General features: G+C 35.3%; 1 protein-coding gene across 2 annotated transcripts in view; it reads left to right on the top strand.

The window, feature by feature from the left end:
• TBC1D23 (TBC1 domain family member 23) overlaps positions 1-19,302 on the top strand; it is a 57,715-nt gene that overhangs the window by 4,406 nt on the left and 34,007 nt on the right. For both annotated transcript variants that reach the window (XM_002917079.4, XM_011222144.3), the window contains exons 2-4: positions 15,578-15,689; positions 17,030-17,135; positions 18,105-18,309. In XM_002917079.4, coding sequence (XP_002917125.1) covers positions 15,578-15,689; positions 17,030-17,135; positions 18,105-18,309 — 423 coding nt within the window. The remainder of the gene's footprint in view (positions 1-15,577; positions 15,690-17,029; positions 17,136-18,104; positions 18,310-19,302) is intronic.

The raw sequence follows: 19,302 nt of genomic DNA on the forward strand, positions 1-19,302 counted from the left end.
AGATTTAAGGAGTAGGTGATTGCAGTTTCAGACATGATGTAATCAATAAAGAAATACATTTAATATGAAAGAGAATGGAACTTATTATTTAAGAGGAATATTGACAGCTTGTGGTTCTGGGCAGACTAGATACTATCGTACAGAAAATGAAGAGAAAATAAACCTTATTGTTTTGAATTAGGGGTTTTTAAGTGACAACTGTTTGATTTTGTAAACTATAAGTAGAATGCTGACAATGATTAGAAATTAAGAAGACTTATGGACTCTGGGAAACAAACTGAGGGCTTCAGAGGGGAGGTGGGTGGGGAATTGGGCTAGGTTGGTGATGGGTATTAAGGAGGGCACATATTGCAAGGAGCATTGGGTGTTATATGCAAACAATGAATCATGGAACACTATATCAAAAACTAATGATGTACTGTATGGTGACTAACATAATAAAAAAAATTATTAAAATAAATAAATACCAAGATTCACCTTTAGCTCTTCATGAATTCACAATAAAAAGAAAGAAATTAAGACTTAAAAAGAAATTAAGAAGACTTATTTTGTTTATACTATTTACATTAATGTTTTTCTTAATAATTCAGATTTTACTGTTTTTAAAGGTAATTCCTAAATAATAATTCACTTCTAGGATTTTGCTCCTGTGGATGTTAGTAATTGGTTTTTGCATGCCAAAAAAAACGTATTCAATTTATTTTCCTTTATGTGTACTTACTGTAGAGAGTACAGGTGCATTCCCTATCTTAGAGGCAAGTCAGTTAATTCTGGAGCAGCCTGTTAAGTGTGCTGGAATACACAGCCACCTTAGAGTTGGTGTCTTCTGTACAGAATTGATTTCTGAACAGAATTGATTCTGAACAGAACTGTGTGGCAAATCATTTCTGCTGCTTATGCTAAAATGTGGATTCTACTTGATATAAACTAAAAACAATGGCTTCCCTCATGTATCAAAAAAGCGAAACAGTTTAGCAAAGCATTCAGCGGACATTAACTGAAGACTGGTTGTACTCAAGCTGCTCTGTGGTGTTTTAGAAAAAATTTGAGACATTCTTAAAACCAGAAGTTGCATTGTTTTGAATTGCTTGAATAGCATGTAGCTTGAAAGGGAAAAGGGACATTGCTTGAAGTAACTTTAGATATGGAGAATTATAAATGGAAAAGAAATCAGTCTCTTATGTTAGGCTTACAAGAGCAAATTGTTTCTTGTGGAAATGCAAGAGCAGTAAGTTAAGAGCCAATTTGAAAAAAACCTATTTCCTGAAATTTCATGTATATTTGTTTTTAAGAGTCTGTCTAACCTTTGACCTGAGCTGAGAAAATGATCAGTAATTAAATCATTAAATCATTTGTTTTAAGTTTCCTCTCTTTTTCTTGAGGATTAAAGGAGTTTTTTCCTATCCGTAAGTAGGAATGCTGTATTGTGTGCTTTTCTTGCTTTAAAGCAGTTGTTACATAAAACTGGTTGCTATGGTGATATTTAATAATTTTAGCAAGATAAAAGAAAATACTATGTGTTTGCATAGGGCTTTATCTCTTATGTAATGCTTATATATACTATCTCATTTGGCTTTTACAACAATTCTATGAGAAGGAGACGTTATGAGTTATTGTAGTTTTCTTGTTAGAGATAAGAGAGGCTTAGGATGGTCAGATGACAAACCCAGTTAGTGGAAAATCTAGGACTTAAACTTCTCCTTTAGCCCTGTGCCCTTTCTAAAGTTGATTGCATATATATTATGTATTTCACATGTACTTGGACAGACACCTAGAGAGAACCCAATTAAAAATATGCTAGTCCTGGGGCTCCTGGGTGGCTCAGTCGGTTAAGCGTCTGACTCTTGATACGAGCTCAGGTCTTGATCTCAGGGTTGTGAGTTCAAGCCCGGTGTTGGGCTCTACACTGGATGTGGAGCCTACTTCAAAAAAAATTTTTAAATATGCTAGTCCTATGCTCAGTCTTGTGTTTTGAAAACACAGTATTCTAAGATGCGCATTGTTGAACATATGTATTTGTTATCGGAGGCACCTATAAAGCTGTAAGGGTATGCATAAGCTGTGTACCACGTTGTCTGTCTTATATACACAAAAAGGGACAATTCATAATTGATATGGTGGGATGTGATAAAGAGCATTCTATACTATATACCTCTTTAGTTTTCATAATGTATTCTCATACCCTTGCCAAAAATAAATAGATTAGATTTTGATCTTGAGATATTATGCTTATGTATCACATTTAGATAATATGTACTTATATATGTTATATATTTAAATGTATTTATATAATTATGTTAAATATATGTTATGTAAGTAATATATTACATGTACCTATATTATATATAAAATAGAATTATTATTTACAGTCTGTGAGAACATAGTACTGATATTTAATTAGAAAATATAAGTAATTATACAGTTTAATAACTTTATCAGCTCAGTAATTTTTCTGTAGTTTTATTCAGGGATATTGAAGAAACAAGAAGCTTGGTTTTTTGTTTTTAAAGATTTTATTCGTTTATTTGAGAGAGAGTACGAGGAGGAGTAGAAGGAGAGGGAGAAGCAGACGACCCTACCTCCCCCAAGAAACTTGGTTTTAAAATAATTCTCTTGTGATTACGTTCCCCTTTCAGGAGTTTCTAGCCTTTGCTTTTGAAGTATAAAAGTAACATATTTATCTCATATAGAATGTATTTATCTCATAGAAGATATGTATTTATCTCATATAGCTGTGTAATTAAATACCAGCAATTCTTGAGCTTTATTTTGTAGATTCTGTTTAGGTTTAACCACTGACATGAAAGTAAATGAGATTCTCTTTAATCAAATAAATTATCATTGATGATTGCAATGCAAGTTAAAAAAAAAAACTGTTGTGTTATTTCTTTGCCAAGCTAATCTCCATTGGTAAAGTACCCTTGGAAAGACATGCAGTGTTGTCACCTCATTTGTAGTAGTGTTCCTTTATTTTCTAAAATGATGGTGGGATATTGGTAGTGTTTCTTTTCTCATTATATTTTAGATAAATTGGAAATTTGCGATAGAAATAAATAATGTGCTGGTCTATGTTGATTTGTGTTGTTTTTATCCCATTCTTCCTTTTGGGCAAAGGACATACTCTTTTTCCAAATAAACTACTGCTTTGGTGGGGTGGGGGATACCTGGTGCATTTTTTTGTGCATTAAAAGTGCTGGAAAGTCGGGGTACCTGGGTGGCTTAGTTGGTTGAGTGCCTGGCTCTTGATTTCAGCTCAGGTCATGATCTCAGGTTCCTGAGATGGAGCCACATCCATCAGGTTCTGGGCTCTTCAGTGAGTCTGTTTCCACCCCCCTCCCTGCCCCCCTGCATATGCCTACACTCTGTCTCTCTCTCAAAAATAAATAAATAAATCTTAAAAAAAAAAAAGTGCTGGAAAGGTCACCTCTTATCTATAGAAAATAACTCTATATGCTGTTAGGGACTTTTCATTTTGAGGAAGCATGGAGCACTCTCTAAAGTCAGCTTCCCATTAGTAAAGAAGATACTCTTCCATTTTGCAAGCAAAGTCTTACAGCAAATGCATTGCAACATTATATATACAGTAGAAATTATGAGGAGCTGCTATAGCTGCTTTTTTCCTCCTTTTGCTAAGGCAAAAATTCCCGAGTTTTTTCTTAGAAGGGGCACACCCCATTGATACCATTGGTGCAATTTGATCTACTTGGATTATGGATCAAAAATAAGTCTGAAGATTTAAAGCATCTGTTCTATTTGTAGTTAGTTAATTTTGGTAGTTTACAGAGCAACGTTGTATGACCTCTGACTCCTTTGCCTTTGCACAGTGCTGAAATACTGTAGATACTATGTTTGTTTGGCTTGTCAAGCACAGAGGACTAGATTTACACCTTCTTTACTTGGCACAAGATCCTGCTTAAACATAAATTCTGGAGAGGATTGTATGATTTGGTAAGGGAATCTCCCAAAGCTGCTTTTGTGGATCTGATCCTGATACAAAGTTTCACTAATTTTTTTTTAAAGCTGGTGAATGGGAATTTTATTTTTCTTGGCATTCAAATATACAACTTGTTAAAGTACTGTAATAAGTGTGTCTGATTCTGACAAAAATCTAGATAACATCAAGATTTCACAATTACCATAGTGTGCTTTCATTGACTGTAAAGTATCATGGTCATTTCTTAATGTCTCTCATACTGTTTGTTGTTAGAAAGTTTTGATGGTTTTGGGGGCACCTGGGTGACTCAGTCGGTTAAGCATCTGATTCTTGATTTCGGCTCAGGTCATGATCTCAGGGACTTGAGATGGAGCCCCACGTCAGGCTCCACGTTGGGTGTGGAGTCTGCTTGAGATTCTCTCTCTCCCTCTTCCTCTGCCTCCCCCCACCCCACCCCACTTGCCACCTTGCATGCACTCTCTCTCAAAAAAAAAAGAAAATAAATAAAAAACCTTTCTTTAAAAAAAAAAGTTTTAATGGTTTAAGATTGGTATTTAAAAATAAGTTACACATGAAGCGCCTAGCTGGCTCAGTTGGTAGAGCTTGGGACTCTTGATCTTGGGGTCATGTTCTAGGCCCACATAGAGCGTACTTAAAAAATATATAAATAAATAAAATAAAAATAAGTTACACAGTACATATAATGGTCATTGAGCTTCATCCATATCTACTGTAGGAGTGAACGTGTAACAAAGTTGTCTTATTTCAATTTCTACCAGATATCACACAAAATATTCAGGAACTAATTAAGGAGTATGGGTGTGGTAGTAACTTGTAACCAGTTTGCTAACAATGGTAGCAAAATAAGTTCAGACAAAGCTTTTGATGCTGATGTGTCAGGACCTGGGCATTAAGAAATAAACAGAAGTAAGGTGGCACAATGTAGTCATGAAACCACAACTTCACTTGTGCAACTTGACACTTACACAATCTGCTGGTACTTACAGCTAGTTAGCTGGTCATTTTTGAGTTTTTAAGTAACTGATCAGAGGCTTGTGCCTGGATGCAATATATATATGGGCAAGCTGACCTGTCATGTTTTAATCTGTGCTCATAGTGATTTACATTCCAGACAAATCCAAACAGACTGCACTTCAGAAGGACCTGCTCCCACCTTTTTTACATGGGTTTCAGGTAATAGGATTTAAGAGAAAACTAATGAATCATGGAGCTTTACGTCAAAAACCAGGGATGTACTGTATGGTGACTAACATAATATAATAAAAAAAAAACATTAAAAAAAAAAAAACTTGGAATCGCCAGCTGGAATGTAGGCTGCATGAGAGCCTGACTTTTTGTTCACTGCTAGATCTCCAGTACCTCACACAGTGGCTAGCAGGTAGTGGTGCTCAACATGTATTTATTGAAGGTTTGAATAAAAGAGTATTTTGACAGGGAAGGAAAATTCAGAGCCAGGGTTAGAGGTATAGGAAAGTAATAGAAACTTAAGGAGAGTGATTTAAGGAGAGAATCCAGCTTTGCAGAGTATGCAAAGAGAACAAGGACTGAGAGAGATAATCAATGATTTTTTTTGGAGCAGTTTCAGTAAAAGGGTGGAAGATTTGAGTGAATGAGGAGAGAGTTAAGTAGAGATGAGTGGTGACTACTGTTTTCAGGGAGTTGAACTGGAAAAGGAGGGGGAGGGAGGACTTTGAAAGGGAGTGGGTCATGTATAGGACCTGTTGAGTAAGCAGATGTGGAAATATTTGAGGAAACAATAATCACAGACTATATTGTTCTTTATATTTTTGAATGCTGTAAGTTATGAGTCCATTTTATCTCTTGGCTCTGTTTAATACTGCTAGCAGACTCAGAAGTTTGAGTAATATCCTTTGCAGTAGAAATAATATGTTTAAGCCAAAGCACACTTTGGCTTTTATTGATTTCCTTATTAGTGCAGCTTCTAAATTTTTATTTTTATCAAAAATAATATATCTTAGACCCCAACCACTTGAAGATACAAAATTAATTTTTAAAGATTGGAGAAAATTTGGTAATTGTTTTTTCTCTATAGTTTCTCTGTACTCTTTGAAGTTTAGGTGATTAACATATATTCTAGGTCCAATGTGGTCTTTTTTTTTTTTTCTTTGTAGTGGATTAGATTTTTTTAAATTTAAATTCAGCTAGCCAACAATAGTACATCATTAGTTTCAGATGTAGTGTTCAGTAATTCAGCAGTTGCATATAACACCCAGTGCTCCTTACATCATGTGCCCTTCTTACTGCCCATCACCCAATTACCCCATCCCCCCACCCACCACCCCTCCAGCAACCCTCAGTTTGTTTCCTATAGAGTCTCTCATGGTTTTTCTCTCTCTCTGATTTCTTCCCATTTAGTTTTCCCTCCCTTCCCCTATGATCCTCTGCGCTGTTTCTTATATTCCACATATGAGTAGAACCATATGTGGTCTTTCTCTGACAACCACAGTTGTCTTTCTCTGATTGACGTATTTCACTGAGCATAATACCCTCCAGTTCCATCCACGTTGATGTAAATGGTAAGTATCCATCCTTTCTGATGGCTGAATAATATTCCATTGTATATATGTCATACATCTTCTTTATTCATCTGTCGATGGACATCTGGACTCTTTCCACAGTTTGACTATTGTGGACATTGCTGCTATGAACATTGGGGTGAAGGTGCCCGTTCGGATCACTATATTTGTATCTTTGGGGTAAATACCTGGTAGTGCAATTGCTGGGTCATAGGGTAGCTCTATTTTTAAAACTTCTTGAGGAACCTCCATACTGTTTTCCAGAGTGGCTGCACCAGCTTGCATTCCAACCAGTAGTGTAGAGAGTTCCCCTTTCTCCACACCCTCTCCAACATCTGTTGTTTCCTGTCTTGTTGATTTTAACCATTCTGACTGGTGTGAGGTGGTATCTCATTGTGGTTTTGATTTGTATTTCCCTGATGCCGGGTGATGTAGAGCATTTTTTCATGTGTCTGTTGGCCATTTGTATGTCTTCTTTGAAGAAACGTTTGCTCATGTCTTCTGCCCATTTCTTGACTGGATTCTTTGTCTTTTGGGTGTTGAGTTTGTTAAGTTCTTTATAGATCTTGGATACTAGCGCTTTATCTGATATGTCTTTTGCAGATATCTTCTCCCATTCTGTAGGTTGCCTTTTAGTTTTGTTGATTGTTTCCCTTGCTGTACAGAAGCTTTTTATCTTGATTAAATCCCAATAGTTCATTTTTGCTTTTGTTTCCCTTTGCTTTGGAGACTTGTCTAGCAAGTAGTTATTGTGGCTGAGGTCGAAGAGGTTGCTGCCTGTGTTCTCCGGTAGGATTTTGATGGATTCCTATCTCACATTTAGGTCTTTAAAAAGGATTAGATTTCAAGAATTTGGAAAACTGGTGAAGTTGATTTGGTGTACTTGGTAGACTGAGAGGCTTCATGAATTAAAAAAATTTTTTTTTCCATTCAGAGAACATCGTATCTAAACTTAGAAATTTATCTCAATATGCTCAGGTGACAAGAGTGTTACTCTGAAGTTGAGTAGGCTATGAGAAATCATACAGACAATCTAATAAGTTGCTGGGAATGATTACTAATTGCTTAATTCTAGGACTGTTTCATTATTTTGTATGAATGCTTTTTCTTTAAAAAACTTTTATTGAGTGCTAATTTTGCCTTTAAATATTTATTCTTAACTAAATAAAGAGTGGCTTAGTGTTCCTGCATACATATTTTCTCTTTTCCGTGTTTTATTATTATTTCATTAGTCTCAGGATTTGTGTCACATGTACCCATAAATGGTTCAGGTGAACAACTTACTGTCTGACAGCTACAGTGAAGGCTTCAGTGCCAATGGATACTATCCAGAAAGAGAGGGTTGAAAGGGACAGATTCAGGCAAGCTTTAGACATTAAGATGAAATGGAAAGAGGAGTGGGAGGGATACTGTGGTAGAACAGAAGATATTCATATGCCATATGAATACTTCCCACCTCTTGATTCATTGGTATCTGGAACTATCCCCATTTTATAGGTGAAGAATAAGTTTGTATTATAGGTCACACAGCTGTTAAGTGTATAGGTCTGATGTCACTTTTTCTGATTTTAAATTTTATATTATTTTCTTTGTAATATGTTGCCTCAAAGCCTTTATATCCTCAGTTTCTTGGTGGTCTTGCTATTGAGCTGCCATATCAACTGTTGAGGAGTTTGTTCCTTTCCCACAGTGGTAGTTAAATGTACTGCTCTCAACTCAGGGAATTAAAGAGGCAAGGCAAGCTCTTACCCTTTAACCTGAGGTGTGGCTTGAACCTTTCCTATGATGCACTCTTTCATTGAAATGGTAAATGAGGGTTTGACACAGTAGCTTCATTTGAAAGCCCTAAATTAAAGCATCCCTAAACTTTTTCTGATACAGTTACTTCCTTTGTAACATTTTTATTGATGTATAATTTATGTACCATAAAATTCACCCATTTGAAGTGTACATATACAGTTCAATGGTTTTAGTGTATTTGAAGTGTCAGGCAGTCATCATTGTGATATGTTTATACTATTTTCATTTTCCCCAGAAGAAACCTCCTACCCATTAACAGTCTGTCTCATTCCTTGTCACCCTAGACCCCCTGACAACCGCTGATCTACTTTTTGTCTCCATACATTTGCCTTCTTTAGATGTTTCATGTGAGTGGAATCATACAATACGTGGCCTTTGTGTCTGGTTTCTTTCACTTAGCATAATGTTTTCAGGGTTTATCAAGGTGTCACATGTATCAATACTTCATTCCTTTTTATTTCTGAGTAATATTCCATTGTATGAATATGTTACATTTTATTTATTCATCAGGTGGTGGACTTTTGGATTCCTTCTACTTTTTGGCTATTATAAATAATACCATCATAAGCACTGATGTACAAGTTCTTGTTTTTTTTATGAGGTATAATATATATAACATCTAAGTTTTACCATTTTAACATGTACAGTTCAGTGACATTAAGTACATTCAGTTATGTGCAACCATCACTCACCACTCTGCATTTCCAGAATTTTTCATCATCCCAAACAGATGCTTTATAACTAATAAGCAGTAACTTCCCATTCACTTCTTCTACCTCTATCCCCTGGTAACTTATATTTTCTATCTCTATGAATTTGACTATTTTGGGTACCTAATATAAGTATAATCATACAGTATTTACTCTTTTGTGACTGGTTTATTTCACGTATCACTCGTCTTCAGAGTTCATCCATGTTGTACCATCTGTCAGAATTTCCTTCCTTTTTAAGGCTGAGTAATATTTCATTGTATGTGTGTATCACATTTTGTTTACCCATCCATTGATAGATATTTGGGTTGTTTCCACTTTTTGGCTATTGTGAATAATGCTATGAATGTGGTTGTAGAAATAACTATTTGAGTCCTTGTTTTTAATTCTTTTGGATATATATACCCAGAACTGGAATTGCTAGATTATATGATAATTCTCTGTAACTTTTTAAGTAACTGCCAAACTTTTCCACAGTGGCTGTACCATTTTATATTCCCACCAGCAGTGCACAAGGATTGTAATATCTCCATGTTCTTTTCCTTTTTTTATACTCGCCATCCTAATGGGTGTGAAATGTAGTGTGTCTTTTTGATATTAGCTATTCTTGTGAATGTGAAATGGTATCTCATTGTGGTTTTTATTTGAATTTCCCTAATGGCAAATGATGTTGAATGTCTTTTCATGTACTTATTGGTCATTTGTATATCTTTTTGAAGAAAGAAGAGTTGTCAGATGCCTTGGAAAAGTTGCATTAAGGTAAAGATTTGGATATTAGGCAGGAAGTGGGGAGCATAGGGAGAGTGGTCCCTATGGAGTGGTGGGGGTGAAAGAGGGAGGAAAAATGATGGGGAGTAAAAGAGGGGGAATTGAGAGGAAGATGAGGGAGAAATAGTGACTTATATTGTTGAGAATTCTTTGTTGTGAAAGTAACAACCAAGAGTTCGGTAACTAGATGGAAAGGAAAGTTTGGAGGAACTTTTGTGGTGCTGTTGATGTTGTTTCTAATGCTGATATAAAGCATACTGGAAAAAGAGAAAGTGGAATGTAGGAGAGAGGGGATAATTGGTGGCACATGGTTTCAGAAGAGTTCAGGGGAAGAGAGAAGACCCCGGTGAAATTACCAGTGTTAAGACTAGAGAAAGGATACATGGATGTCTGTTCACAGAAGAAAGATGGAAACGCTGTCTGGAGATGATGGTAAGTTGCTTGTGTTTGTTTTTGGAGAGAGGCTGAGATCAAAGAGAAGAGAAGCCTGCTGGCCTCTCTTTTTTCTTTCAAGTCAGATGAGGTAAAGTGACTGTATAGGGGTTCTGAAGAAAGTGGTGAATAGGAAATTTTCAGCCAGCATTGCTGCCAAGAGGATAGAGAAGATGGTGAATTTATGATAGCATCATAAAGTTGTCTTAATTTATTTTCCCATGAAGTCTTTATCGAGCGGAGTGTAGGAACAAAAGACAGAATTGGTTAGATTAACCCAATGCTGAGAATATGTAGCTTTCTGAATGATGCAGGAGGACAAAGGAGTGACATTTAGTGCTTAAGGTCTTACTTAGGCCGTGGGGACAAGTCAGGGGGCCATGGGGGGTGGTCTTACTTAAGACGGAAGACAAGAAGTGAGGCATCATTCTTGTTTCTTTCTCCTCACAAATATTTGTTCGTTTTAGACTACAATAATACCCTCTTAAAAAAAAAAAAAAAAAGGATACATTAAAACTGTCCTATAAGCACTCTACTTGGAATAAACATTTTTTATAGCTTCCCAGTGTGTGTGGGAAAGAGTGGATGGTAAATGGGGATAGTATACTATTTCTTTAACACATATATGCTGTATGTTAGCTTTAAAACTGCCCGTTTTTAAAAACTTACTATATGTCATTAATATGATAAACATTTTCCGTGTCATTTTTTGTTTTTCAGCATTTTAAATTGTTGCCTGGTATTCCCTCTACTAATTTAAATTAGTTCCTCATTTTAAGACAGCTACATTGTAATTTTCATAGTCATAATAAGCACTACTTTGAACATGCTTTTAGCTGAATCATTTTACTCATTTTCAATTATTGCTGACTGAAAGGGTATTAATGTTAAAAAGGAATCCATAAATATTTAAATTATTCAAGCAGTACATACAAATACACGACATAAATATACTCAAGCTTTACTGACTAATGCTATGTGCAAAGTAATTGTCCTTCCCATCTCATTTCTCTGAAGTAGCTACCTTTCACAATTTTGGTTTTTGTTCTAATGGATACTGACATACCTCTGAACTACTTCCAGTCCCTAGCAACTACTATTTTCTTTTTGTCTGTGAATTTGACTGTTCTAGGTAACTTCAAATAAGTACAGTTATACAGTATTTGTCTTTTTGTGATTGGCTTATTTTGCTTAGCATAATGTCCTTAAGATCCATTCATGTTGTATATGTCTCAATTTTTTCCTTTGTAAGGATGAATGATATTCCATTTTGTATGTATATACCCCATTTCATTTATCCATTTATCCACTGAAGGATATTTGTGTTGCTTCCACCTTTGGCTATTGTGAATAATGCTGTTATGAACATGGGTGTACAAATATCTATTCAGGTCCTGCTTTCACTTCTTTTGGGTATAGAATCAGAAGTGGAATTGCTGGATCATATGGTAATTCTGTATTTTAATTTTTTGAAGAATAGCCATACCATTTTCCATAGTGGCTACACCATTTTATAGTCCCACCGATGGTGCACAGGGTTCCAGTTTCTCCACATCCTCACCAACACTTATTTGCATGCAACTCTTGATCTTGGGGTCATGAATTCGAGCCCCATGTTGGGTGTAGAGATTACTTAAAAAAATGAATAAACTTTAAAAAATAAAATAAAATGTCCAGAATAGGTAAATGTATAGAGACAGAAAGTAAATCACTGGTGGTCAGAGGCTGGGAGCAGGGTGGGGAGGAGTGGATTACGGCTGATAATGGATGTGGAGTTAAGTGCAGAAAGATACACGTTAAAAAAAGAAGACACAGATGAACTAAGTCTTGTTTTCATCTCCTGTTTGGAGTATGTACAATTAAAGTTTTCATCAGTTTTTGAAATTATAGGGAAAAGAAGTTTTTAGAACATGGTTAGGGTAAAAACAATTTAGAAGATAGTGTAGGGGCACCTGGGTGGCTTAGTTACTTAAGTGGCTGCAGGCCAAGATTTCAGGATCCTGGGATCAAGCCCCACTAAGGAGGGAGCCTCCTTCTCCCTCTCCTTCTGCCCCTCCTCCTGCTTGTGCTCTCTCTTTCTGTCTCTCTCTCAAATAAATAAATGAAATCTTTAAAAAAAGTTTAATATACAGTCATCCCTCCCCGCCCCCCGCTCCGTGGCAGATTTTCTATGACTTTTTAACTTCTGGGAACACAACTTATATAATCTAGTTGCTTTTAAAAATTATAATTTCAAATGGATTCATTTTATGGCTTATTCATAAAATAATTATGTACAAAATTTCGAATTGAATTTATTAATCCTAGAAGCATTTAGAAATCCATATTTAATTTGGCAGCGCATGAAAATTCATGTTCCCCCCTCCCACCATGCCCTCTTAAATTGCATTGTGCAAATGCTTCCATATGCTAGAAGTTACTCACCATTTGGTTGACAAATAAAAATCTTAATCTTACTCTGTTGCTAGCTTGAATAAGCATTAAACTAACTTCTTATGAATGTAGTCACATTGTTTGCCTTGCCATAATTCTAAAACAGCTTGGGTTACAATGCTTAGATTAGGTGATTTTGCCACAGAACATCAAGTGAGGGAATATTCTGTTATGTTTTATTTAGGTTTTGAAAATACGTCATTGCTAGATCATCAGCAGTAACCTATAGTATTATACTAACAAATACAGTTTCAGTGTCACAGAACCGGGAAGAGATGCATTTCTGTTAATTTGCAACCCCAATGTTTTGAATTTGCTTTGCCATGAACTTTCTGAGCAAAGTAGACAATTATTTTTCGGACTTAACTAGAATAAATGGATAAGGCCTGTGCTTTTCTATTTTAGGACCTGCCTGAGTGTGCAGTATATTTCTACCAACCTTTATCCTGTAAGAAACCACCATCATCAAAGAAGATTTAAAAAACCATAGTCCGCCCAATCATACTCCATCAGACATGGGTCTTACTTTTGAATGTTAGGTATTGCTTATTCAAAAGTAGAGGGAAACTTGGTTTAGGGGAAGGAAAATTCTGTTTGAGAGCTAAGTGCCATAGAGTTCCTATCTCTTGATAGGAACTTGAGCCTCACATGAATTATTTAACTTCACTATTTTCAACTCTTTCCTACTTTCACAAGTGCATTTATAATGTTGAAGGTCTGATAACTGAACTTTTGAGTACCTTGTTCTGAAAATAACGTTACTTTTAATTGTTTTGTTTGTGAGAAATTCCTTTTACTACTTAAGTTGGAGCATTTGCTGGTTTCTTACTTATGATTGCTCTGCTGGAGACCACGTTTGTGGTTCCCTGGGGGCAGCATCAAAAAATCCAACAGCAGCTGTATCAATAGGGATGTGCTTGTACATTATTATGATTTAAAAAGTATGTTGAGGGTTGGGCATTTTGACCCAAAATACTGACTTTGGTGTCTGGAATACTAAGGGATTTGGCAAAGTTACTTCAAAAAGAAACGAAAGATTTTTGCATTGAAAAATAGAAAAATTCTAGTTCTTCATTTATTTGGTAGAAAAGAATTCCATCTCATGCAGTGGTGTCTTCAGTTCGTTTACATACTTAATCATTAAAAATATGGTATTTATTCATCAAAGATCACATTAAATTTTCTTTGTTTCATGGTTACAAACAATCTTTCAAATTCTAACAGGATCTCTCTTACATTTCGGCCAGAATATAATAGATAAAACCCATTCTTTATCAACTACAGGCCTGAACCATTTCTCAACAGAAGACTTGAAATCTCTTTCCCTCACTTTCTCCTCCAGCACTTTGTTGACTATATAGCAAAAGAACAAAATGTTTCTTGTGTCATTACTGGTTATCTTCTTGTTCTTATGAATTTATAGTAGCTTTGTTAAGAAATCTCTCAAATTTGATCACTACATTTCTATTGAATATGATCCCAAGTGATTATATTTTCATTTAATTCCTCCCTCTTAAGAAGGCAACACTTTAGTAAATTTATACATTTAGGGGCACCTAAGTGGCTCAGTTGGTTAAGTGGCTACCTTCAGCTCAAGACATGATCGACCTCAGGGTCGTGGGATGGAGTCCTGCATCAGGCTCCCTGCTCAGTGGGGAGTCTGCTTCTCCCTCTCCCTCTGGCTGCCTCTCCCCTTGCTTACGCTGTCTCTGTCAAATACATAAATAAAATCTTTCAAAAAAGTTATACATTTAAACTAATATTTTTGGAATACTATCAATAGGGGAGATTTACATTGTCTTATTGAGAGAATATAGAATGGAAGTAAATTATTTTTCTCAAAACCACCTATACACACAAAAATGTGACAAAATCTTGCTTTCCTGATTGTAATGGAGACTGCCTTTTGATCTGCTTCAAAGAATTTTAGAAATTGGCTGAGTTGTGGATTTTTATTTGTGTAGATTTTTTTTTGTATTGTATATTAAAATTACAAAGAGTGAAACTTCAGCTTTTGAGAATTCTGGGGAATTAATTATTTTAAGTGTTATTTCATGGTTAAAAATTCATAACATTTGTGAAAGTTTTTTTAAATGTATTCTTTTTAAGTATATACAAACAAAATTTATTTCATGTTTAATTTTCTCTTTAAACATAGTAGACTGAGCATAATTGCTTGATGATTTACTTGATGATGTTGTCTTGTTTTGCTTTACTATATAATACAGTAATGCCATTAGAGCTTTTTTGTTCCTCTGACATAAATTGGACACTGTAAGCCAGGCACTGCTCTAGGCATGATATCTGTATAAGTAATGTACTAAGTATTCCCATACTGCAGTGCTTTGAATTCTTGGCTGAATTTTATGATTTCTCCTCTTTGCCACTATTTAGCATAATATTAGGAACATAAATTCTGGAACCTAACTGTTAAAGTTTGAATCTTGGCTCTAGTACTTACTTGATAAGTGATCATAAGCTATATAATTCCTCTTTGCCTCAACTTTTGCATATGTAAACTGGGGCCAGTGATGATTGTGGTTACTTCATAGGGTTGTTCCAAACACAGGCACAGTGTTTGGAAAGGTGCCTGGCACAAAGATAGTGCTATATAAAGTGTTAGTCATTACTACTACCATGAATAGTATTGTTACTATGACTTTTCAGTGCCGTCAGCTTGCATGCCCTGTCTTCTCTTTTTAAATTTCATATCTTAGAAAACATAACTCAGCTTGTTAGAACTAAATGCAAAGTAAGAGTAAACTGCGTGAAACCTGAGATTCCCTTTCAAGCAAATAAAATGCCGTGTATGCCTTGGCATTACATTTTGGCTGCTGAGAACCTTCTTTTCATAGACACAACCTTTAATTGGCCATGCTGATAAATGAATCTTGAATAAGAAAAAATAAGTAAAATTGATCTATTAAGGACTTGTTTTTTAGGGAAAAAGATCTTGAAGAAGCTCTGGAAGCAGGAGGTTGTGATCTTGAAACTTTGAGAAATATAATTCAAGGGAGACCACTGCCTGCTGATCTGAGGGCCAAAGTTTGGAAGGTAACTGGAAACTAAAACAAAATATGTTCACTTAAGAATAACATTTGAGAATTTTTATGTTCAGCTGTTTAAGTTGCAGAAAACTTTATCTTATGAGCGTGCTGCATCTAGAGAATTTATCAAGCAGAGCAACTTACTAAAAATCTGTGTTTCTGTCATGTTTGGTTGTTCAATAATTTAGGTTTTGAAAGGCAGTGTTTCTTTTGTAGTTATTAGAAATGATGTTTATGAAGATAGTTTAATGAAATGAGAAAATGCAACCAATGAATAAAATAGGATTTATAATTGCAGCTGGAATTACCTCAGCTATGTTAAAGACGAGGTGGGGAAGGGACATAGGTCTCTCTGGGTGTTGGAATTACAGGATAATTTACTTTGCTTTATTTTCCTCTTCAACTGTTCTCCAGTGCATGTGTATTATCATTTTTTTTAAATTTTAAATTAATATTTTGTTATGATTGCAAAAGAAATACTCATCTTTGCTAAAACATATAAGCATAGAATAAGATAAAAATCATCTGTTGTCTATCACCTATAGGTAAAACATAAGTCTTAGTATGTATCTTTTTATTTTTTCTTCTCTGCACATATGTATGTAACAGAAATGGAATTATAACTGTATGTTGAATTCTGAATGTTTTATTATAGAAATTTAAAACACATACAAAAGTAGATACTTGTATAATGAACCCCCATGACCCATCACTTAGCTTTAACTGTTTGGCCAATCTTGTTTGATTAGTATCTCCATCTTTTCCTCCCCACTCCACGCACTGGATTATTCTAAAGCAAATCCTTGGTAGCACACCAAAATACTTTAGTATGAAAGTCTAAAAGATAAAAACTTTTTAAACAACTGTAATACCATTAAACTGAAAAAAGTGAATCCTTAATGTGTCCCCACATGTCTGAAGGGCCAGGAGCTCCTTCTGGAGTCTTTTTATAAGGACACTAATTCTATTATGAGGGCTCTACCCTCATGACCTAGTCACCTCCCAAAGGCCTCACCTCTAAATAGCATCATATTGGAGATGTTTCAACACATGAATTTTGTGGGGTGACACAAACATTCAGTCGATAGCATTGATGATATTTGCTTGAAATAAATTTAAATATGCTATTCACTGGATTGATATGAAGTAGTAAAATTTAATGTAGGAAGATTTAAAATAATTGTGTTCATTATGATATGAACAGCAATTGGAGCATAAATTTATTACTTTGTAATCTTAGAAGTATGCATTATTATTTCTAAATTCAGGACTTTCCATAATTACAGCATTTTCCCCCCAAGAATGAGAAATGACATGTGAAGCTAATTGCTTTTATCTTTCTTGCAGATTGCTCTAAATGTTGCAGGAAAAGGCGACAGTTTGGCATCATGGGATGGTATTTTAGACTTGCCAGAACAGAATGCTATTCACAAAGATTGTCTTGAGTTTATTGGTAAGTTTAATAATTGTTGTCAAACAGTGAAAATTTTGAAAATAATATTTTGAGGTAGAGGAATTACTCTCTTAGAATCATCCTGTTATAATTTGGGATATGTTGTGTTTGTGAAGGGCTGGCTAGTAAATAGTTCTAGAACTTCTCTTTTGAAATTCTTATGAAGTAATGTCTAGTATTTTTAAGAGAGTCCAATTTTTAGTGGGTTTTTTTTTTAAATTGTATGTTCAGTTCTTCAGGTATCTTTGCAGTTTTAAAATTCGTTTTTTGGGTAAACATCTGTATGATTGTATATCATCTCCACATTAAAAGGGTCTGTGTTCCAAAAGTTTATCTATCATTCGTAATGATCTGCTATTAAAAAAAACTGTTGTAAGTCATGGGTGAAAGGTTTCTAATGACTCCACAAGGGTTTTTTCAACATTAAATGAATTTAGTTTATATTTTTAAATTCATCTACAGTCTTTGATGTCTTTCTGTTTCTCTTTTCATCACATTTTAGTTAAGTTTTGATTAGATAAGCTTTTGTGTACTAACCACAGCAGTAACATTATTGCCGGTGTGTGCAAAGGAAAGGCAAGTTGGTGGTAAAGAATGAATCACCTTCCCTGACAGAGCTATAGAGGCAGCTGCCCCTCATGGGGTAGATGATAATCTGTTGTTTAGAAAAAACCTTTTTGCTTTCGAGGGATATGGGTTAAGCCTATGTTTCCTACCTCTCTACTTCAGATTATCCATTCTTACGTTTAACATATAGGTCAAATATTATTACGTTGAGTTAATAAATATTGAATATTTAGTAAATATGGATAAGTAAAAGGAAACATGTGCTTTCATGTAGTTTTATTTTGTCCTTTTCATGCTCCAGATACACTAAGATAGTATCATATGTTTGTAAACAAGTGTTATGTGCAATAATGGAGTCTCTAACAGGCCCTTGGTAACTTAATTTTGACACTTATTTTCTAGAACAGCTTTCAGTGCCAGAAGAGAAGGCAACAGAATTACTTTTGGATATTGAATCTGTAATTACCTTTTACTGTAAATCACGTAACATTAAATACAGAACGTCCCTTAGCTGGATACATCTACTGAAGCCGTTGGTGCATCTTCAACTGCCACGCAGCGATTTATACAACTGCTTTTATGCTATCGTGAATAAGTACATTCCCAGGTAAAATATGGTTTAGTTATTATAGTTTTAAGAATGAATAAAGGTCTAGTTTGCTTTGAACTATAGTTGTTAGATTTACTTTGGTGGTAAAGTAAGAGGCTAAAATAATTTTTAGGATTGTTTGAGTCTTAATGGTTATTTGACTTTATTTTTGTGGTTATAGACATTTTTTAAAGGATTCTTCAGTTAAGAATTTATGCTTATAGAGTTTATGCCAATTTTTTCATAGTATCCCTATTTTAATTTCTTTCCTTATAAAAAAAATAGCATTATAATGTCTACATGGAAAGTAAAATTTTTGGAGTGCTTCCTTAAGTGAGGTGCTGGCAATACAGCTTGGAATGTAATCTTAGATATGCAGGTGTTAAATGAGTAATAAGAAGTGTGCTGTGTGTTAGGAAGGTGAAATATAGAGTGCTATGGGAATTTTTTTTTTAAGTGGGAGGGGCGGAGGAAGAGGGAGAGAGAAAATCTTAAGCAGGCTCTATGCCCAGTGTGGAGCCCGACACAGGGCTTGATCTCAACAACCCTGAGATCATGGCGTGAGCTGAATTCAAGAGTTGGGCACTTAACTGACTGGGCCACCCAGGTGCCCCTAGAATGCTATGGGAATATTTAATGAGGGTGACCTGACTTGCTCTGGAGGTCAGAGATGGCTTTCCTGGGCAAGTGACACTTAGGCTGAGAATAGATAGGTAGATGTTTACATGGTTGTAGTAGTGGTGGTGAGGGCAGGGAGGGTTGGGAGGGAGTACAGGGGCTGCATTCATGAGGCCAGAAAGAATTCTTGTACTTCCCAGTGGTATGGATGAGTAGTCAGGATTTCAGAGCCAAAAGGAACTTTTGACATGATCTAGACCAGCGGATTGGCTACACAGTGAACCTTGGATGCGCATTGGAATCATTGATGGAGCTCTGAAAAATCCTGATGCTTGTTTGTGTACCTGATTATCAGATCTCTTAGGAAGGCACCCAGGCATCATAGTTTTTTCA

This window comes from Ailuropoda melanoleuca, chromosome 1 (assembly GCF_002007445.2).
Source record: "Ailuropoda melanoleuca isolate Jingjing chromosome 1, ASM200744v2, whole genome shotgun sequence".
Taxonomy (NCBI): domain Eukaryota; kingdom Metazoa; phylum Chordata; class Mammalia; order Carnivora; family Ursidae; genus Ailuropoda; species Ailuropoda melanoleuca.